Below are 23,402 nucleotides of genomic sequence, written 5' to 3'. Positions count from 1 at the left end.
ACTGATATGACAATAACAAAGCTACAAAATGGATCCTTTGAACTTAAAGGGAAGTATGTTGTCCTGATACATTTATACATAATTATAAATGTAATCCCAGCACCGACAGAAGACTAAAAACTAAGAATAGGTTATCACAGTCAAAATGATCAAACAGAACAGAATGTGTCTCTCTATTACATATTGTGAGGTCCTTCCAGGCCAGACTTTGTGAGGCATGGACACTGGAACCACAGGATCTGTTAAAATCAGATTTTGTACTAATGGAATTGCAGAAATTGCTTAATGTGATTTAGGAAAAGATTTTAAACCCCATCTTGTTTGCATTTAAACCAGTGTCAAAGTTCTGGTTCTCTGAACAGGGCTGGGATATCTATGAAAGTTTGAACCACCTTGCCAGAGTGCATCCAGAAATGTCTGTAAAGGAGAGAAAGGCAGGTGTGGAAAATAACCAGTAAATCGTAAAGATGAGTGTTTTGTAGTCATTCTCACAGCATGGAGCATTAGAAAACTCTGGAAAACTCCTGAGTGGCTCTGTTGGTGACATATGGTGGATCTTTAATATGTATGCCCAGTTCTGAAAGAGTGGTTACCTTTAAAAAAACAAAAAGGTTGGTGTCATTTTTTTTTTCCCCTATTAGGAAAAAAGTGTATCAGTCAGATGGCAGAAGTATTTTTGTTATTTGTATATGTAATCCTACGTAAACATGCATCACCTTTCCTAAAAAAGGAACAGATGGAAGAATGGCAGCACCATCTCCTGGTCGATATAGGAAATGGGGACCACTTAGTGTCAGAAAGCAGGGACAAGTAATTTCTTTGTGGGTTTGAAAAGGACTGTACCAGGAAGTAACTTCACAAGAGCATATTCCCTCTCTATTAACTCTAATATACTTCAGGGAAGAAAAACATTGTGTGTTGTTATGATTACAGAGAGCACACACTCACAACTACGAAGAACAAATTAAGGTCGCTTCTCCCTTTAAAAAGCTCTCCCATGTTGGCTTCTCTGTTTTTCTTTACTTGTAGTAATAGCAGATTTCAAAACTATCATGGCATATAAGTGAGGCCAGTTGCAGTGTATTAATATAGTCTTGAAAGATAATAGAAGACAACAGAAGTTTCCTGTAGTCAGAAAATAATGGAATATGTTAATTTCCAGAGCTGTAGTCAACTTTCTGTCTTGCTGAGTAGGTAGGGGAAATAGCAGGACAATATTAGTAATACCATAAACTGCTGGATCATTAATGTGGAAGGCTATTTACACACATTTAGAAAGTGACAACAGGCCAAACTAAGTAAGGGTAAGGCCTAGGAGTAAAGAAAGAGTATATGGGGAAAAAAATTCCCATGGAGAAAAAAGAAGGGAGACTAAGTTGGGCAACTTGGTAAAAGACATCCATAGAAAAAAAGAGGGAAGAAAACAAGAAGGAGGAGAGATTCTAGAAACTTCTACAGCTTTTTCTTGAAAAGAGTAGAACTGGCATGTCACAGGCATCCAGATCTCATTTATCAGAACCATCTCAAACAGCATGAGGGAAAAGACTTGGCACTAGGTCCAATTTTCTGGTGTATTAAATGAGAATAAAGCACTCCTTGCATTACACAAACAGGAATGGCTGTTTGCTGGTTTTCTGTTTTTGTTTCATGCTTTGAGGGTTATTTTGCTTTGAGAAACTCTTGAGTGCTTCTAAGGAATTTTTGTTGTAGATGATCATGAAAGTCATAAAAGACGAGAGTTACGAAATCATTCATTTCATCCTCCTCCCAAAGGAAGAACACTCCTTATAAGACACAGGACTTTACTCAACTTAGATTCAAAACCCGAAAGTCATAGGGGTTCCAATGATTCCCATGGGAAAATATGCAGTTTTGTACAGCCCACAGTCTTGCACATGGGTGGGGTGCAGTTTTGCTTATCTCATTAGCTCAGAACCAAGATCAGGCCTTTTGCCTTGGGGCATCATTTACTATTCAAACACGCACAAAACAAAAGTAATTCTCAATCATTCTCCAGGGCCTGCCATAAAATCTAGCTTCCTTTCTAATCAAATCATTAAACAGTATATTTTAGGAATTGCCCTGGTTAGTGATATAATATCTTTCACCAAAACACACTAAATGCTGTTTCCTCATTCATGTTTCATCATCTCCTTATGTATTTATCATATTCTTGTTTAGTTCTTAACCACACAAATAACAATTAAAATTCCTTAATGGGGGAAGAACGCATTCTTACTGGGTAATACTGGTGATACTGGGTATCAGCAAGCTCTGAAAGTGTTCTTGTACTAGACATAGTGCTACATTTGTATAAATCCCCCAAATAAAACAAAATTTGCACCCAGACATGCCATCAGACTAACCTACTAATACAAAATAAGTGATTCACAGAACAAACAATATTGCTAAATCAATCACGCTTTTTTATTTACTGTTTACTGTTATACTAATTGCAGTGCCTAAATATCTTAATCTACAACTCCATTGTGCTTGATTTTGTCAAAATACAAATCACAAATAATCCATAGCCCTAAAAATATTTATGGACAACTTTTATTGTTAGCACATCCCTATGAGATAAGAAATAAATGGAAGAAAAATATTGAGTGGGAAAATGCAACTGATAAGTGAAAAAGAAACCTATTTGGCTTTCTGTATCTTGCCTAGGGAAGGTACAAAGTAGTAAAAGATAAAAATTCCACACCTCAATAAAAAATAAAACAGATCTGTTCTGAGACCCATGCAAATCAATAAATGATTTGAAAACAGGCAAAGCTAGTTTGTAGATTAAAAACAACAACAAAACATAAAAAAAAAAAACAGCCAAGCAAACAAAAGCCACAAAGAACACCTTTTCTGAAAAGCCCTAAATAAAGTCAAATCTGAAGAGTTGCAGGAGGTCCTCACGATATTAAATGACACCTGATAAAACAGCAAGTGAAAATCAATGATGCCAAATGCCAAGTTATAACCTTCACCAAACAGTCACAATGAGGAACACCAGTTCATCTAGTCGTTGTTAGTACTTAGGAAAAGAGATCCTGGATCTGGGTGAAATTTCAGCTTCCCAAAATCTCTACTCTGTACTCAGTAGAAGTTTAAAAATAGGAAAGACAGCCGAACTTAGACATAAGCAGTGCTAAAGGATATATACTATAGATATATTATATACAAAAGTACAGAAAGAGTCAAGGATAAACATAAATATGAAACATGCCACGCAAGGGAAGACTAAATTAAATAGAACCTTTCATTTTTTGGGGGAAAAAACAAGTCTTTGAGGGTTATGATAGAAATCATGGATGGTATTAAAGGGAAAAGGTATGAAACTCAACAATAAATCATTTTCAAGAGGACATGAGAATTTTAATAATCTTAGTGTATCAAGTGCCAGAAGTTTGTGAGTTCTGGAATCCACCAAGAGAACTGGGTGTAAAAGCAGCATTCAGAGAGAAAACTACAAGACCAGGAGTATGCAAATCTCACAGTGAAAGAAAGTCACCAATGTACCTTCATATCTGAGTACTTACTCATAAATAATTTGAATAAGGAGGTGAGGACTAAGAAGACAAAGCCTTCCGATACCATATTGTTCATGGAAGGAAAGACAAGGTGTGGCTGAGAAGAACTGTAGCACCTCTCAGGGCCCAATTAGCCACAGCTATGCTGTAGAATGTGGGAGACACCTGAACGGCTCTGGCACGGAACCTCATGGAGACACAGTGCTCTTCTGAATCCTTGGTGAGATACCCTACGTCATCTGTGAGGGTGGAGAGATGCTGGAACAGGTTGCCCAGTGAGGTTGTGGATGTCCCCATCCTGGAAGCATTTGAGGCCAGGATGGGGCTGTGAGCAACCTGGTCTGGTGGGAGGTGTCCCTGCCTATAGCAGGGGGTTAGAACTGGGTGATCTTAAAGGTCCCTTCCAACCCAAACCATTCTATCATCCTCTGAGCTGAAGCAGAACTCACATCTGGGCAGCCCACCTGAGCCTTCGGTGGCTGGCCATAGAACAACAGGTGATTTTCAGTACTGAGATGCAAAGTGATGCAAGCGAGGAAAAAATAATTCTGTACTACATGTGGGGTAACAGCGTCTGTGCAGACCATTGCACTTGAGGAATGAGATCTCGCAACCCTACAGAGGTATCTGTAGGACAGTGGCAGCTCAGCGCTCAGCAGCATTCAACAGCACAGTGAATTACAGAAATATTGAGGGGAAAAAAAAAAAAACACCACGGAGAGCACAGAAAGCCATTGTGCCACTTCGTATATTCAGTGCATGCCCGTATCTTCAACACTACGCTGCACCCATCCCGCTATCTAGCAGAACTGGAACAGTTCATAGAACAGCAAGGCACACCCCCACACCAAGCGCTGAGGCGCAGCTCGTACAGCCGCCCGCGAGGCAGCGCAGCGCCACCCGCCGCCTAAGATGGCGGCTCCGCCCGCACCCACAGTGCTCCGCGCGCGGCCGCGCTTCCGGGTACGGGCCCAGGAGGGCGGCGGGCCCGGGGCGGCGTGAGGTGCTACGGGCGGGGCGCGAAGTTGGCCGGACCGAATGTGAGCGGCGGAACGGAGGAGCGGGCGGACGGAGGAGCGGGAGGGAGCCGCGCGCTCGGACCATGAGACTCCGGCTGTGGCTGGTCTCTGCCCTGGTGCTGCTCTGCGCGCCGAGCGGGCTGCGGGCGCTGGGGCGGCCGCCGCGAGAGCAGCGCTACGGTAAGGGGCGGGGAGGGAGGAGGTGGGGGAGAGCGCTGCCGCGAGCCTCGGTACGTGTGAGGGAGAGCGGAACGGGGACGGCCGTGGGGGCAGGGCCGGGACTGCCCAAGGCCCTGCGGTCCCGCTGCCACCGGTGCGAAGCGCTGGGCCTCAGTGCGGAGAGAGCGCCGTGCCTCCGCTGTGCGTCCCGGGGGTTCCTCGCAGCAGGCTGCGGGGTAGCGCGGGGCGGTCCTGTCAGCGTTGTGGCTCTGCCTGAAGTCACCGCTGCGGAGAGCGCGAAGCTGCTGGAGCTGAAGGTGGCTTATAGGGAGCTCTGCGTGGAGCAAGGCTGTTTTATTATCTCGTTCCCGTACCTGAACGCTTACTTTGGAATAAACGTGAGAAATAACTCGAATGATTTCTTGGAGACCGGGTCTCTTGTGAAGAAATTTTAATTTGCAATTGCAGTGGTGGGCGTCCTGCAAGCAGGAGTGCACAACCAGATACGCAGCACAGCCTTACATCCCCCATCCGCTGACACTGAGTGTGCCTCCAGTTCATCCTTGATTGAGTACTCCAAGTTAGCAATCTATCCAAAGCTTGCTATCTCCCTCTCGTTATCGCTCCATAATTTGTTACCTCCTGACCTCTGCTAGTTTTGTAAATATTTATCTTGTCTGCCCCATCCATTTTCCTAATCTTGACACTGTAGCCTCTTGCTTTCTGCTTATCTACCTATCCAAGCGTATCCTAGCTGGTCAGTGGGATTTTTCAGTTGCAAAAACACATTTGTAGCTCTCACACCTTCCCTGCTGCCAGGTTCACATTCTTTGCATGCACATCCCCTACACAGTTGACAAAGTCTGTTTCTCTTTGTTTCTTCAAGTAAGTGGAATCTGTAAAGCAGTTGCCAAGCCATGATCTCCCACCATGTATCTGACAGATAAGTTTGTTTCTTCTTATGCAGTTCTGGGTGCGTATGTATGTCTAACAGCCTTTATCTTTGGTAGCTCACTCTCCACCATTGATATCCCCAAGGGAGGAGAGTACATAAATTAACTTGCCAGCCAGAGTCTCTTCTTATCTCTCAATGCACATACTTTATTCTTTAACCACAATCAAACCTTACTTTATATCAACAGTCCTGACATATGTCCCTTTGGTTCAACATTCTATTACTTATGCAAAAACACCATGTCATCTCCCACATACAGAAGTAGCAGATCTCTGTGATGAGCATGAGCTTCTCTCTGTGGAGAAGCAGAGGCTGCAGTCACTCATTGCCCACTCAGATGTCTCCAGGTGCCAGTGGTTACTGCCCTGGGCCCACCTCTTTGTGTAGGTCTTGGATACCTGGCAGGTACCAGCCTGTGCCTCTGTCACTCTCCCACACCTCCTGTTGACTTTTTGTTCAGTGCAGGCCACAGCAGTTACTCACTGCAGGAAGCAGGTGGGGATAGCACCCAGCAGGGGATGTTCCAGGAAGTGTAGCAAAACACAACAAATACAGCATATCCCTTTAGCATCAAGGTCAGGGGCTTCTTCAGGCAGAGGTCGCATCAGGGGCCATCAGATGTTACGCCTTCATAAGGACCCACTTGCTACAAACTTGTGTAAACTTACCTGATTCTTTTGTATTCCTGGCCTCTGTATCACCATGCCCTGACTATGAGCTCTTCCATTCTATTAAGTAATGTGTGGAGGAAAAACTCCTTTCTTCTACTTGCTTCTAAAATGTCACTCTTGGGTTCTGTTGCCAGAAATAGAGAACATGGAACAATTAGTCATTTTCCCCATACTGTAGTGACATTTATAATCTGTCACCTTTGTCTTTTTTTTTTTTTTTTTTTGCAAGTGAGAAAAGCTTGGTCTGTATAATAATTCTTAGCGTGAGAAAAAGTTCACAAGTTTACTGGTCTCTGTTCCTTTCATGTATGCGCCTTGTATTGGTATGGGTTTTTATTTATGTGAGATGCATGGCTAGAACTGCAGCCTGCATTTGTGATACAGAGGTACCATGGGTTACTAATGAAGCACAGTGATTAATGCTTTTTATTTTGGCCTCTCTTTTTGTTGTTTAGTAGACATTCCAAGACCTTTTCCTTGAGTAGCAGCAACTATGCTGAAGTTTGCACAAGTATACTTTGCACAAGTATAGTAAGGTGTTTTTTTTTTCTTGCTTTTAACTCACACATTGAATTTCATGAAGCATTTTGTTGTTCCATCATTCAATAAATTGAATCTGTAAAAACATTTTGTGAGGGAGCTCATCTAGAATTTTTATAAATCCAGATACACTCAGTTATTGTGTTATGCTTATCCATGCATTTTATCCTTTCAGAAGGCTAATAAGTAAGTGCTAATTCCATAAAGACTAAGGGAGACTGCTCACTGCTATCTTATTTAGCCACGGGTCTAGTAGTTCTCACTTTGTTCTTGTTACCTGTTTGTCAGGGAAGCAAAGATTTTTGTGGTTCTTTTTTGGTGCTGTTCTTTAGCATTCATTCTTGGGGTCATCCTTGCAGCTTAGTTGTTTTAGGGGCCCCTTTGATTATTTCTCTGGGTTGTTCTTTTGATGATAGTAATGGCTGTTTCAGATGGTAGCTTTGTTTTTGACAAACTGCTCTTCAAAACCTTTTTGCCTGCTTCCTTCAGATTTTATGTTCATCTTTCATTGGAGTTCTGTTTCCCTAACCTTACACACAGCTCAGTTTTCTGAAATATCATCTTTTCTTTGTAATAATTTCTACTTTGTTCTGGTTAACCTGAGGTTGAGTTTTCTGGTCTGAAATAATTCTCTGACAAGTAGTCTCTTTCATGAAGTTCCGAGGGTTGTTGTTTTATGGCTAAGAGCTTTATTGCTCGTCTCTTTAAAAGCTTATTTTTTTCAGCGAGGAAAAAAAGTATTATTGGGTGAAAATGGAATTTGACAGAATAGAATACGTAGATGAAAAAGACTTGTGTCATTTCCTAGCATTTTTCAGCTGAAAGAATGTTAGGGTGTGGTGCTCCAGCAGTTGAAACTGATCTAAATTGGGACTGCCACAATCCTGCTTTCTGATCCCTTCCTCATTTTTGTGAGCGCATGCATGGAGCTAAGCAGCCTGGAAGCTGATCACCACCTTTTGGTAAGGGGCACAGTGTCTCTGTTGGGGTAGCGTGTGTCATTTGCTCCCTGTACTCACCGGCAGTGTGACTGTCCTGTGTGTGTGGAGTGGGGAGAGGTTGTGCACAGGCTGAGGGTTGGAGGTAGGAGCACATCAGCCTCAGTTTGAATTGCTTCCAGTTTGTCTGGAAGTGGTGTTGTTCCTCACAGGGAGTAGAAGAGCAGCGCTGGGGCCCCAGGGAACGGCATGTTGGGGGAGGGGAGCTAGGGGGTTAGGGACAGGTTCTGCACCAGAGGGCAGTGCACATGGAACAGGCTGCCCTGCTTTCAGATGCAGGATTTGGGTTTGGGTGGTCCTGTGTGGAGTTGGAGGTTAGACTCAGTTCTGGGTCCCTGCTGACTTGGGATGTTCTGTGATTTTATACTGGTCAATACGATGACAATATAGTTTTGCCTTTGAAAATTTAATGCCAGCTCTTACTTTTTTTTTTTCTTTCATTTGTCCTTTATCTCTGAAGATAACCTTTTATAACTATTAAATATTTACACTGTTTGTTGGAGCTCAGACGTGTCTGAATGATAACAGGGCTTAATGTACTTGAAAAGAACAGCATCACAAATATCCAGTTTCAGTGTTGTTGACTGTTTTGCTATAACTGTATTACTTCAGTGTGTTTTCCATTGAAGCACATTGCCACAAAGTGTTATGTACCCAGGATTGCCCAGAATGTAATCTGCTGTGTGCAACATCTAACTTAATCTAACGTTTCTTAGATCTCTAAACGTAAGCGAGGCAGGGAGAAATGCAATAACTGTTGCTGTCTTGGGCAGGCAACATTCTTTGAATTGCTCACTTGTGCAATATAGAAAAGATCAATAAGAGATTCTGAGGCAGATAATCTGGCCTTGAGTTGTTTTATCTCAATACTTCTCAAAGACCGCACACAACTCAAAATGAATTGCATCAGATAAAGAAATGACTGATTAAAATGGTTCAGTAAGAATCTATGTGACATACATTAGGAGACCATAATTTATGACTTGTTGAATGAAAAAAAATAAATAGTGGTGGTGATGATGGATAAACTTAGCTTAGTGATGCAGAAGGCAGCATGAAATCATCCACAGTCAGTTTTGAATTATCCATCATCCTCAGCGTGACAAGGCACAGGAAATCCTTGAAGCCAAGAACATAGCTATCTGTTCAGGAGGGAAGGGGCTGGAAGTTTACCTTCATGTCAAGAGTGTGCAGTGAGATAATTGCTGACAAAATCCTTATGCAAGGTTCACAGAATTACCAGGGTTGGAAAAGGTCTACAAGATCATCCAGTCCAACCATCCACCTACCACCAATAGTTCCATATCCCTCAACACAAAATCCAAACGTTCCTTGAACACCTCCAGGGTTGGTGACTCCACCACCTCCCTGGGCAGCCCATTCCAGTGCCTGACCACTCTTTCAGAAAAGTAGTATTTCCTAACGTCCAGCCTAAATCTCCTCTGTCACAGCTTGAAGCCAAAGTTTAACAAAGGTTAAACTTTGTTCTTCTGGATGGAAGTGTGTGTGTTAGAAAATGGGGCAAGATGTAGGTAAGAGGCAAATAATGTAAGTAATTCCGTGGTCTGTCATTCTGTTAGTGTTTCTTATCCTATTTTATTGTTCTGTAGAGCAAAACAGCTATTTTGGTTTGATCTGGCATAGCAGTTTCACTCCAAAAGCTGAAGTTTGGGGGTGTGCATCACAGTGACCACACAGAGGAGAATCTAAGAACATGCAGCCTGAGCAGCAGTGTGTTCAGTGTGTGATACCAGCCCAGGGTGCTGTGGGATGGTTTTGGTCACTGCAGGAATTTATGGAGGCAGCATTACCGGCTGTAATAAACCTGTATGGTTATGGTCTGCTGTCCACTTTGTCTCCTGTACAAACAGCAAATGCTTCATGTAGACATAGCCTGTCTTACTGAATGTAAATCATTGCTGATTTTTGCACTGTGTTTTGGTGGATGTTTCTGTAGAGATACTTAATTGTGGTGGTTTCACCCCGAGGGACAGCTGAACTCCACAACTGCTGTCTTATTCCTTCTCCTCAAAGGAAGAGGGGCAGAAAATACGGTGGAAAAGGGCTCAAAGGCTGAGATAAGGACAGAGAGATCACTTATCAGTTACTGTCATGGCTGAAACAGACTCAGTATGGCGAGAGTAATATAATTTATAGCCTGTTTCTAACAGGCTAGACCGGTGAGAACTGAAACCAAGCTAAAAACATGTTCTCCCCCACATCCAAGGGATTGGGGGCTGTGCTCAGTCCATAACGCTTCATCTCTGCTATTCCTCCTTAGTCTCTCTCTGCTCCTTCTCCATGTAGGTCCATCCCACAGGATGCTGTCCTTCCTGAGCTGATCCCACTTGGGCTTCCCACAGGCTGCAGCTCTCCAAGCAGTAACATGACATGGCTCTGTACCACAGGGCCCACCCTTCAAGGATTGCTTCAGCACGGGGTCCCACAGGTGGCAGCTCTCCCAGCCCCACTGTGGGCTGCTCTTCGTAGGCTGCAGCTCCAGCTGGGGGTTGCTCCTGCAGAAGTATCCACGGGCTGCAGTCTCCTCCGTGCAACAGCCACTTCTGCACGTGGAGATCTGCTCTGCATGGTGCCCATGGGCTGCAGGGAGCCAGCCTGCTCCACCATGGGCTGACAGAGGGCACCCCTGCAGCTCCAAAGCCTTGCCTAAAGTACTTTTTGTGGCTTGTTTCCTCTTGTTCATGTGAATCAGTCAATATTCTAATTTTCAATTGAGAAAAACAATTAAATATGATCGAAGTATAATTCCTCAGAGAAGTACTGAAAGTCAGCTAAGAGAAGAACCTCAACAGTACAATTGTTACAAGCTATTGTAAGATTTTTGTTGTGAGAACATATCCATATGGTTATGTGGCTTTGGTTTAAGCATCTAAGAACTATGAGCAACCAAAAGTGGAATGTCTCGTTGCATTCAAGGTTGTTCTTTGTAGTATCTTTTTCTTTTCTCCCACAGTTAAAAACTGACAGCTGGGTACTGCTGTTCGTGGCTGATAGCAGCAGTGACTCATCCCAGTTTCATTCTTTTGCTCTGGGTTAACATGCTCGGTGTGGGGATTTCCTGCAATCCTCTGATACCGGTGGTTCTGATTATCTTCCTGATGCTTGCCATTCCTGCAGATGTATTACTGTACTGCTTGTCTGCCTGCAACTTCTCCACTTTTCAACCTGTGTTTGTGTGGTTCATGTCCTAATCTCTGATCACAATATCCATCCTTGCCTTCCTGTGCTGCTTTTAGGATGCGTTATCCTTTTTTTCCTCCTTGAAACCTGCATTAACCTACACATGGTTACTAGGTTACAGGCCCTAGGTACATGGCCTAGGGGCTGAGAGAGGAAGGAGGCTCTATTCCGCAGGGAGGCACCTATGGCAGCCTCCCACTCAGTTTTGATCTGCAGTTAATGAGATGTTGAGCAAGTTCTCAGTATCCTCTGCATTCCCTGCCTTCCTTTTTTATCTTACAGATTTTTGCTGAAACTATCAAGCTCTGCCCCTCAGTGCTATGATATGCCTTGAGTTTTGGAGGGCCACATCTGAGCAAGTGCAAAGTTATGTCCAAAAGGAAAAGTACAGTCAGGGAGGGAGGGACTGATCTCACCACGGTAGACCAGACAGTAATTAGTCTCTGCTTGGAATCAGCTCCACTCTTTTTTTTTTTAATATATTTATTTATTTGGGAAACAGCAGGGTTTTGTGGTTTGCAAGCTCAGTAGTGAGACTGACAGTTTTTGGAGAGCCAGATAAATAAGAAGACTGCATCTTGTGACTTGGCTCTTTTTGTCAGCAGGACATATGAAAGTGTGTGATTTAGGGTTTTTTGAGCATCATGTGCTGTTCTGGTTTAAGACACCACAGCTGTATTGTCCTTTGAATGTGAGATTGTTAGTTCAGGGGGCTTTCTTATCTTCATAATGTCAGTGTTTGATCAGGTATTGCTCTTTTTTCCTCCAGAAGGTACTCCCTGCTTTCACAGATGAGACACACTGAGATATTAAATCAAACAGAAAATCCTGTTGTTCCTTCCTGGTCTCCATTTACGAGGTGTGTAGTGAAGGAGAAAATTTCCAAGGTTGGCAGTTTGTGAGGTAACATATAAAAGCCACTGGGGTGGGGGGGATTCAGCTGTATTCAAAATAACCAGAAGTAGCAGCATAATAATCTGTGTGGTTTCTGCCAAATAAAATCTGCACTTTTAAAGAAAAATACTGCCCAGAAAGTGATGAATGTTTCCGTGTACAGAAAAGCATTGGAGTAGTATAAGGATACGGCTGTATGAACAAGTTTTTCCTGAGATGTGCTAATGGTTGTTTTGTAGACTTGTAGCTCTTCCACGGTAGCCATCACTGGGCACTTCTGAAAGTGTCCTGTGAATAAGGTAGTTAAAACTGTAGGAAAGGCAGATCAGTTTCCTTCATTGGAGAGGCAGTAAATCTGCTACCTGCCTTACACAGTCCTCGTGCTGGGAGGTAAGTACACCTGGAGGCTTTGTCTGGCTGCATGGTGAATAAGTTCAGGCACCTGTTTCTGATGTGGTTTAGCAATTTTGTTAAGAGTTAGGGACGGCTCAAAAACTTGCCTTTTGGAATGCTCAGCATTAGCACTGCTGATGTGGCTGGCTAGTCTTATTGATGAGTTTGTCTAGAAATGTGTTTGAACAGTCAAAGCCTTTATTGTGCAATGTTTTATAAGCAGGCTGACACCTATTGAGTTCTTGAACCTGTTTCTCTCACAAGTCCTTGTGTACACTCACTGAGCAAGTCAGCAGTTGTTTTGGAGGAAATAAGTAAAATGATTTCTCGAAACCATTAAGAGCATGCATGGGCTCTTTCACATGAGGTGAAAGCATTTCAGTTCCCTTTGTTTTCTGTCTGGCAGTGGCTCTGTACCAGATGTACTGGAGGAAGAGGTAACAACGTGTGTAACAAACTATTAGGAACAGCTTTTCCCCAGATGGATCTCATCCTAGAATCACAGAGTGATTGGGCTGGAAGTGACCTTAAAGCCCATCCAGTTCTGACCCAGCCATGGGCTGGCTGCCCCCCACCAGCTCAGGATGCCCAGAGACCACTCAACCTGGCCTTAAGTAACTGCCGGGATGGGGCACCCACAGCTCTCTGGGCAGCTGTGCCAGGACCTCACAACCCTCTGGATAAAGACTTGCCTCCTGACATGGGATCATAATCATAGACTCATAGAATGGCCTGGGTTGAAAAGGACTACAATGATCACCTAGTCTCAACCCCCCTGTTATGTGCAGGGTTGCCAACCCCCAGACCGGGCTGCCCAGAGCCACATTCAGCCTGGCTTTGGATGCCTCCAGGGATGGGGCATCCACAGACTCCTTGGGCAACCTGTTCCATGTGTCACCACCCTGTGTGTGAAAAACTTCCCCCTAATATCTAACCTAAACCTCCCCTGTCTCAGTTTAAAACCATTCCTCCTTGTCCTATCACTATCCATCCTCATAAACAGCCATTCCCCTTCCTGTTTATACGCTCCCTTCAAGTACTGGAAGGCCACAATGAGGTATCCCCAGAGCCTTCTCTTCTCCAAGCTAAACAAGTTCAGTTCCCTCAACCTTTCCACATAAGAGAAGTGCTCCAGCCCTCTGATCATCTCAGTGACCCTCCTCTGGACCCGCTCCAAGAGCTCCTGTCCTTCCTGTACTGGGGGCCCCAGGCCTGGACGCAGTGCTGCAGATGGGGCCTCACAAGAGCCGAGTAGAGGGGGAAAATCACCTCCCTCTCCCTGCTGGCCACCCCTTTTTTAATGCAGCCCAGAACACAGTTGGCCTTCCAGGCTGCAAGAACACACTGCTGGCTCATGTCCAGCTTCTCGTCCACCAGGACCCCTAGAGAGCAGTCCCTACAGGGCTGCTCTCAAAGAGATCTTCCCCCAGTTTGTATAAATACCTGGGATAAATCAGGTATCTAACGTCTAACATCAGTCTCCCCTCTTCTAGTTTAAAACCATTTCCTCTTGTCTTATTGCTATTGCTTGCGTAAAAAGTCCGACTGGACGTTACTGCAAGCCCAGGAGCAACTGTTCTAGGTGGGGTGCTGCAGACTTTGTTTACTTCTTCTAAAGTTGGAAAGACCTGGGGTTGTATTTTCTGGTCCAGTTTAGCACTGTGAATTACTGAAGTGTCTCTGCTCACTTGAATTCACTATTTTTATGTGTGAAGAAGAATAACATTGGATGGCCTAATTAAGAATATGGAGCCCTTCAGCCATTGAATCACTGTCCAGCTGAATCAGAAGAGTTGGTAGTGAGCTGCTCACCGGCTTCTGGGAGTGTGTGGTGCTGGCTGGCAGTCAGCTAGAGCTCAGGACCCAGGTGGCACTGAGTGCCACACAAAACATGGACAAGAGCCCTTTTCTTTTTTTCCAGGCTTGGAGAACCAAGTGGTTTAACAGTCACACAGCCAAGTGCTTGTTATATTTGCTCCCAGACTGCTATCTCCAGGCTTGTTGTCCCACCCCACTGCCCCTTCACATAAGATTTGTTTCTGCTTTTATTCCTTGTTGGATGGTTGGAGGAATAATAACTGTGATTATTCCTGCAGACTCCTATGCTGCTCCTTTGGTCACTTTTAATTCCTGGAGGTAAAATTTTAAAATGCTGCTGGATCTCTTATTTCAACTAGAGACGTTTTCTGTAATCAGATAACTATCAAGAGAATTTTTAGAGATATTAATTATGTCTTCTAGTTTCAAAATTTGTGTCTCTAGATAAGCTTAACCTCTGCATAAATAATGTGATTCAAAAGAATTCTTATGAAATGGCTGACTTGCCTCATTTACTTGTTGCTTTCAGGGCAATAGATTGAGCATGAGATCATGGGAATTCACTGTTCTGCTTATGAAAGCCAGGGTGGTTGGAGAAAGATGCCATTGGTATTTGAATTGGAAGCAGAATACTAGAAGAGAAACCTCTTCTTTGAAAAAAATAGGCAGTGGCTTCCAATTCCACTGAACTGTTGGCCAGCACATTCTTGAGCTCTTTGCTGATGGAGTAGTCTGATACAATGTCCATTAGCCCGTCATTTGCTTGGAAGATACTTTCCTGTATTAAGGGGTAGTTTTGGGGCAGTAAACTTAGCCTTGAAATGGAGTGAAGGAAAAGGAAGAACCAGAAGTTGTGAGGAGGAGACAAGTCACTGCTGTGGGTTTGCTTTGATTTTGGATTCTCGTCTCTGTCATCAGTGTTCTTTCACTCTTTCTTTTGCAAACCTGAGTGCTTCCAGTGTGTGTTTTAGGGGTTCCCCCGGCAGGGAAGGTGCGTGGGATGAAGGCTGGCTATCATAAAGTAATAAAAATGAAGATGTAAATATTAGAGTTTCATGTTGGAGGTAAGGCGTCCATCTCCAAAAAGAGAGGAATGCAAAAATCTAGGAGGGGATGGAAGGGAAAGAACCACAGGAATGTGGTTTGGGAAAACCTGTGTCAGCTCAGTGCACTGAAGCCCACAGGGAGTGACTTTTGGACCACAGTGGAGATAATGGAGCACAAATGCCAGTTGGATCATTAAACTCAAATAAAAAGTAGTGAGCTCTGGGATCCTGATGGCTCCTGTCCACAGACTGCCTACAGATGGGCTCTGTATGCCTCTGTGTTTCATTTAGAATGACACTTCATCTGTTATGTTTAATAAATCATGAGCATGGATTCATTTTCACAGTATGAAAATCTTAACAGAAAAACTGGGGTTTGTGTGTTATGAATCTATTGATTTCCACATCTGTCTGATACCTGAATTAGCTGACTGATTTATGTCTAGCAGCAGCATGTCTTAGAAGTTAATTACATGTTGCAAGTAAAATGAAAGCAAACAAATTTAGGAAGAAGGAAATGTTAACAAGTGCATTCTTGTTTTGGTGTCCCAGAAAGTAGGAGTGCCCCATTTCAGCTGTTACTCTAACAGAACATCTTACTCATCGCATGGCTCTGTACTTCTGTACTCATCCCTTGGTAAGGTGGAGTGGGACTGGAGTGGGACTTCTGAAGTTCTCTGCCTACTCAATAAAACCGTAATTTCTTTAGCAGACTTTGCAGGTCACAAAACCGGGACACAGGTCGTTCTGACTGGCCATGGAGGCGACTGCATCTTGCTCTTAGCCATGGCTTTCCTCTGGTTTTGGGGCAGTGCTTTGCAAGTAGGAGCAGAAGGCAGCAGGGGTGGTTTGTGTTGTGCAGCTGGGGCCGTGCCCTTTGGGCAGACTGTGGCTCAGCAGTTACTGTGCAAGGCCTGGAGCAGCACAGCACAGTGGCACCTCAGGTTTAATTAAAAAGAGTTTAAGACCAGAGTTTCTCGTATTTTGTTTCCCCCTACCTGTGCCTGCCCTCCTGCTAGGTGCAGCCACTCGTGAGAAGGTGCTGTGCCATAAGCAATCAGTTACAACATCCCACAAAGGAAGGTGGAAACTTGCTTTTGCATATAACCCGAAATGCTTGGTAATCGATTGCAGGTACTTTCGACCTGTGTGTTGTAAACAGAAATCAGGGAATTGCAATTGCACTGCCTTTCCTGTGTTGCTGAATGGCGGGAAGGGCCACGTGCTAAGGAGCAGCCCAGGAGCTGTGGCCTGGTGGCTTTTGGTGGGAGAACATGAGGACAGATTGGCCATCTGTCAGCAGGCTGTGGGGTCCTGCCTTTGGTAGTGTGACCTGGTGAGGGACTGAGAGGGGTGTGATGGAATCACAGAATGGCTCAGATTGGAAGAGGCTTCAGAGCCCACTCAGCCTCAATTCCCTGCCCCACCCTTTTAGTTTTAAACTGTTGTCCCTTGTTGTATCACAGTCAGAACAGGTAAAAAGACAGTCTCCCTCCTGTTTATGAACTCCCTTTTAAGTACTGGAAATTCGTATGCATTAAAGCACAGGTGGACTTGGAGAAAAAGGGAGATTTTTAAAAACAAAGGAAGAACAGAAGCCCTTCTGCCTCCTGTAAGCCAGTGGCTGACTCCTCGTTTGGAGCAGGATAGGAAAATTGTGAACTGGAAGCAGGAGTCTCTGTGGAAACCTGCAAATAGCAAGGCATCTGTTATCACCTGTGGAAGCAAAGGCAAGCATCTCACCCACTTTTGGGTGCTCCAGAAAGGAGAAGTGCAGGTTGTTGTCTGGCAAAGGAGTGCAGGAGGCCTTATTGGGTAGAGTGAATGCTGTTTGCCAAAGATGCTTGTATACTTGTTAAATTTGCAAGCATCTGCTGAATATTGACATGAATTTGTAATTTGTAAATGGTTTTCATGTCCTCTGTCTCCTTCCTCTGAAGAAGTTTTCTTGTTTGGAGGAGGGAAGTCAGAGTTCTGCACAATGATAAGTGACTGGGGAATGTGGAGATGCCTCGTGTGAGGTGCCTGGCTTGTTATTTCTGATGGACGAAGCTATGTAGCCATCTATTTTCTGGCTGCTGTTGAATGAAGAGGTAATAACTGCAGTCCTGACCTGCTGTGAATTTGGTAGAAGTTTCCTCGGTTTAAATCATGTTTTGCCTTGGATGGAATGGGGAACAGCAGGTGAAGATGAGAAGCTATTCATCCCGGAACAGTGGGGAGTGTTCTTTCCTGCTTGCTTTCCAGGAGGGCGTGAGCTCTGCACGGCCATAGCAGTAAAAGTGATGGCTTAGTTGCTTTAAGAGTTCTCTAAGAAGTCAATTAAATTCTGTTTCTCTCTGATCACGTCTTTTGTTTCATGCTATGATTTTACTTGTCTGCACAAAATGTACCTTTACAGAAATGTACAACAGTTATCCTAAAATTAGAGCAAACTGTGATCTTGCTATAGCAGGCTCTGGTTTGCTGTTTGGTGTTTGCATTTGTGAAAGAGCCTCTTGAAGCTATCAAACCTTCTGTTTTTCTTCCAGATGCAGTTGAATCCATGCTCTCAGACTATGACATCCTTTCTCAGTCTAGTATCCAGCAGCACTCACTGAAGAAGAGAGACCTCCAGCCCGAGACTCATGTAGAGAGGCTTTTAAGTTTCTCAGCCCTGCAAAGGTAATTAAATAATCAGCAATGAAATAATATTGTCTTTCAGTTTGTGATGAATAACACACAGTTCCAAACTGAGGAATGATCACTGTGGTTTCTATCATGACTGGCCCATTCTTTTAAGTTACTTGTCTGCATGGCTGTGTGAATGGCTTCAGAGAGTCAGAGGAAACAAAAATATGTCAGGATTCTGGCTGTTGAAATGGCAGCAATCTGTGTTTGCTCTTTCCTTGTTCTTAGGTGTAGTTTCAGGTAGACTGCTGTCAAAGATGGGATTGGATTTTACACTTTTACCTCATCTTGGTAACGCTGTCTAACTTGATTGTCCTTTGGTTACTGAAAATCTGTACCTTCAGTTTGGGAAAAGCGTGTCATATTGGCCAAGAGGTTTTTCTTTTGCAGTGATTTAATCTTGTTTCTACCTGTGTAAACTCTGCATTCAAGGAAACTACTTTTCACCAGATGGTGAATTATAAGCACTGGTGAAAGGGGAAGAAAAGATTAAAAAAAAAGTAAACAAGAGTTTTGAGGAAATTTAACTTAAAATAGATGAACAAATCCCCTTACCAGCTTTTCCTTTGGTTAAATATGTTAGCAGTGTCAGGTTTTGCTTGAATGCTTATGGAGGAGGTGAATCATGGGCAATCCTTGACTCTTGTGTTTGTTTTTTTTTTTGTTAAAATTGAACATCTTGAGCATTTAAAAATGCTCTATAGATGTGCTAGTGATTTACAGTTCTGAATTACATAATATATGCTTCTATACTTTACTTGTCAGAGCTAATGCTTCTTAACTTCTTTTGGACCTTCAGAAAAATGAAAACTTTTGTGTGTGTCTTTTGCTTAAAAATAAATTGAAGTAAATTCTTTTACAGGCACTTTAAATTATACTTAACTGCAACTGCTGAACACTTTTCAGAAAAATTTCAAGCATTAATTGTGGATGGTGAAGGCAAGGAAAAGGAGTATCGTGTTCAATGGCAAGACTTTTTCACTGGACATGTTGTTGGTTAGTATGGACCAGTCTGTGTCAGTACTGAGAAAGCACAGCTGTGCCTGAGTCACTTGGCCACAGTATATGCTATATTACACTCATTTTAATCAAATATGGATAGGATGAATGTGCAAACTTTATTCTTCTGCCCCTCAGGTTTTCTGGTGTTTTTTTTTTTTGTTTTGTTTTGTTTTGTTTATTTTTTAAGCTGTTGTACCAGGCTTCTGATTTTGGACTCCTCCATTGAGCTTGGCAGCACGTGAATATACAGTTTGCACAGGTAGCAGCTTGTGATTTTCTTTGTTTATTTTTTAAGATAATAATGGATAATGTGGGATTTAAGTGTTTTTGTCACAGAAAGCAAATCCCAGGTAGTGATAATGCAGTGTTGCCCGTGTTGTTACATTAAACTACTTTAACGTGATTCTTCAGAGGCTACTGTTCTGGAAATAAAGGGGTCTTTTGCTCCGCTGTAGTCTAACACTAACACTTATGCTAAGTTACTTTGATTTTTATGTTGTTTTTGTGATGTGGTAGATTTCTTCCACTGGAATGCACACTGATGCTGTGTTATTGCTGGCTGGTAATGGTGAGATCCGGATTTCGTTGCCAGAATTATCCATGTCCTTTTACCAATCCCCGAGGCCTTCTCAACAGCATCCAAAAATTGTCAGTTAAAGCCAAGCCTTAATGCCTGTGATCATTGAGAAGTTAAGATGGAGGAAAGAGCACTGGTTCATGTCTTTTTTTCTCTTTCTAGAATGTTCTCCAGAGAGTGAAGTTTAAAAAACAAAAAATGAATTTAAAAAGAAATCAGTGTCTTTGTAGAATCAGTTTTATATGGGAATGCATGCACGTGAAGCTGACTTTTATTTTTAATCTCTATGTCAAAGGGGAGCATAATTCCAAGGTTGTGGCACACATTGGGGATGAAGACTTTACTGTAAGAATCAATACTGATGGAGAAGAATATAATATAGAGGTATGCCTTACTGTTACAGGGAATATTCAAGAAATATCTTTTTCCTGTGGGTGTTTCTGTTTCTAGCTAGTCACAGTGACACTTCTGTAGCTTAAAATAGACTTGGTGGTGGTGACATTTGTTTTAGAGTTAGTAGGAAGGAATTAAAATGGAAAACCATTTTGACTTCAGAAACTATTGAATTTTATTAGTGAGTGCCATTCTGTGGCATTTGCATCTTTTATGTCCATCAGAGAGAAGATAGATCTTAAACAGGAAAAGATTTTAGAAACCAAAGTGAATAGCACTGGTGATTAGTGGTGATCAGTCCTTCGGAAAAACAAACAGCACAGCCTTCTGAGCAGAATTGAGGCTTATTGAGCTTTCCAAAATTGTGCCTTTTCTATGTCTTGAAATTTTTCCCACTCTTTGGGCTTTGTTTAAAAAGCTGCTTTTTCCCTGCTCCTTTCTTTCTGGTTTTCACTGTTTTTATTGTGTTATTTTAAACTACTCATTTAAAATAAAAGATCAGCAAATGTATAATTAAAGGCCACCCTAATTACTTGTTCAAAGCAGTATATTCCCAGACACAGGCTATGTTAAAGTGGATGAATAACAGTAATTATAGCTAAGTGTTGGATAGATATTGTCTCCTAACCCAAGGATAATCAGAATTATAGGTAAGCTGGAGAAATCTGGTCCCTATTAAAATATAAAAATGTGACTAGAGTACATGAACCATTCTCCATGTGCTTTACATCAAGGGCAAAACAGTAGCTGTTTGATCATGATATAAAGCATTTTTAGTGTTTGTGGTCCAAGCATAACATAAGCATATCTCAGTTTCTCATGAAGTAGTCATGTAGAGATTACTGCTTGTCCACACATCCCCATGTCAGCTTTGCCTCTCATCACCCTGAGATCATGCCTGCATGCGGTCAGAGTTGATAGGTACCAAAGACCATTCCAAAAGGCAGTTCTGACAGAGCTGTCCCAATGTTGCCTTCTTTGGTCTTCACTGCTGGGAAAGGTTGGGAATCTTAATGTAAATCCCTTGTGCATCCTGCCTTGCCTTGGGATGTGGAGTGTTTGCCCTCAGTTTCACAGCTCATAAGAATTGTCTGAAATTCAGAGAGTGCTGCCTCAAGCCCAGAGGGGGCCCAGAGCCAAGTGATCTGCAGGGTGGTTTTGGACTGTGCTGCTTGGCCTTGCCCAAAGAACAGCTCCTGTGTGGGTTTTTTTTTTCTTTTTTTTTTTTTTGTGGTGTTGATGTAGATGTTACTTACAGATAATAATAGGGAAGTGGCAGTACATATCTGCTATGCAGTTAGGTTGTTTTTATACTGAGATTTTGGTTTTTTAAAAAAATGTTTAGGAATTTTCACTTATAAGTTACTAAGGAATATTGAAGAGTCTGTCTCTGATGATGTTCTGGTGTGCACTTGGATATCCTTTGTTAGTTTAGAAGACTTAGACCCTTGTGCCTCCAGTCAGTAGAGTTGTTAGCATATTCTAGCTGTCTCCTCCTCTAGCTGCTAGTCAGTAATGGAGGGAACAGAGGAGCTTGAGATGCCTCCTCAGGCTGCTTTTATTCCTGAGGAGGCCTATAGCTTTATCAGATGGCTGCTGCTGCTTTATTGAGATGATCTTAGATCTTTGGATGCATGTGGGTCATTAAGGGTTGAATTCAATTGGCTTTCTTGGCAGTGTAGTTTTGTTGGTAGACATCAAGGTGGGGAGACTTGGCTGTGTGTGTGTGTGTGTGTGTATGTATTTTACTTAAGTCTTTGCTTAAGACTGTGTTCCTAACTATCTGTGTTTCTGCTGCTCTTGTGCTCTCAGCCCCTGTGGAGATTTATAGATAATGTTCAAGATGAAAGATTGCTGGTCTACAGATCTGAAGATATTAAAGATTTCTCACGTCTGCAATCCCCCAAAGTATGTGGTTATTTAAAGCTGAATGAAGAAGAACTTTTACCTAAAGGACTGGAAGAGAGTAAGCAAAATGAAGGTGAGCATCCGTACCCTGGGAGAGCAGGACCTTCCAAATGAATACTTGAATTCCACTGTAGGCAAGTGAGATCACAACCTGGGCAATAATCTGTGTTGCTCCTTCTGGTTTAATTCTTTGAAGTCACTGGTTCAGAGGTGAAAGCAGTACCTGTTTTCATGCCCGCTTTCCCACTCTCCACCATAAAACAAAACCCATAATGCTGGAAAGAATAAACTGGCCCTAGCAGCATGTTTCTTCCTGGCTTGCTAAAAGGATGACTGGATCTCTCCAAGTGTAACTGAAATACAGGAAGCTCTTTCCTTGGGCTGAAGTAGTGTTTGTTGTGACAGCTCACAACAAGGTTCATAGGCTTTTTAAGGTGAACACTAAAACAACCTGATACTTGTGCACTCTAGGGCCCGTTTGATATCTGTGGCCACTGTAATAATTCCTCTTGAGCTGTGATGAGTCTTTGAGTCTCACTTTCCTCTATCTTCTACTGCATCAGCAGGGATGGGGATAATGACTGGAGACAGAAGGAAGTGTTGTTAGGACAGAGACTGATGACCTTAAAAACTCTGTAGGTAAATTTATTGAGCAGCTCTATTTCATTACTATACATTCCATTTCTTACAGCAAGTCTATGGGCTGTTATGAAGACAAAATTCAAGAGTCCTTACGTCCACCCAAAATCAGGCAACCCAAAAATCCCATCTTGTCTCACGTTCAGGTCTCAAATAAAGACATTAGGCACAGCCATAGACAGCTTGTTGAATGATTATTTTTTTTTTGTGTAGCAAGCGTCCACCGGGAGAAAAGAGCCATTCCAGACAGCTCCAAAGATACGTGCAAGATGTTGGTAGTGGCAGATCATCGGTTTTTCAAGTACATGGGCCGTGGGGAAGAGAGCACTACTATAAACTATTTGGTAGGTTCTCTGTTAAAATTTGTTGGAGCAAATGGAGAAAAGGAAAAAGTGATTCAGTAGTTAAAACAACACAGAGCTAACACAGATCTTTTACAGCGTACATACATTCCGCCTGTGTGCTTTTTACCTGGGAAGATGCTAAATCATGCATTAAAAATATTTTCTAGTGGTGATACTGTAATTAAGTAGTCTTCAGTTTTCAAATCCCTTCCCTTTGCATGCTACTGGTAGCTATGCTGTTTTCTCAGTAAGAAAAATAGTTTTTTGATCGGAGTTATAGATTCTCTTGGACTTTGAATTCCAGTATAAATGGTCCAAACGTGTTTTAAGTTCACATGGGAGGCAAAAACAACTTGTATAGTTTTTCAGCTTCATCCAAGATTCTCTGTCCAGAACAACGAAATTTTGAGATAAGAGCAGTAATCAATTAGTTTGGTTGCATGTGTAGTTGTGAAATAGAACACCTGCCTACAGCAGGAGTGGAGAGTACAGGTTCTGGGACATGAGAGAATAAGAAGTAAAACCACTTGTGGTGATGTGCTGTTTCTCATGAGTCTCTTTCTGAGTCTGAATCTTTGACGTGCTGATCACTCTGTGCCATCTTTCCTGTCTTTTTGACCTCTCTGTTCCCAGAAATGTTTACATTCCCTG

General features: G+C 42.7%; 1 protein-coding gene across 1 annotated transcript in view; it reads left to right on the top strand.

Annotated features, from left to right (window-relative positions):
* The first annotated feature begins 4,471 nt into the window (after positions 1-4,471).
* ADAM17 (ADAM metallopeptidase domain 17) overlaps positions 4,472-23,402 on the top strand; it is a 33,234-nt gene continuing 14,303 nt past the window's right edge. Inside the window, exons 1-6 of the mRNA XM_031611266.2 lie at positions 4,472-4,723; positions 17,750-17,882; positions 18,751-18,884; positions 19,763-19,851; positions 21,673-21,841; positions 22,621-22,751. Of these exons, the coding sequence (XP_031467126.2) occupies positions 4,627-4,723; positions 17,750-17,882; positions 18,751-18,884; positions 19,763-19,851; positions 21,673-21,841; positions 22,621-22,751 (753 nt within the window). The 5' untranslated portion in view covers positions 4,472-4,626. The remainder of the gene's footprint in view (positions 4,724-17,749; positions 17,883-18,750; positions 18,885-19,762; positions 19,852-21,672; positions 21,842-22,620; positions 22,752-23,402) is intronic.

This window comes from Phasianus colchicus, chromosome 2 (assembly GCF_987193195.1).
Source record: "Phasianus colchicus chromosome 2, bPhaCol1.hap1.1, whole genome shotgun sequence".
NCBI lineage: Eukaryota > Metazoa > Chordata > Aves > Galliformes > Phasianidae > Phasianus > Phasianus colchicus.
Note: the sequence above shows the minus strand (reverse complement) of the source record. Positions and strands in the feature narration are given on the sequence as shown.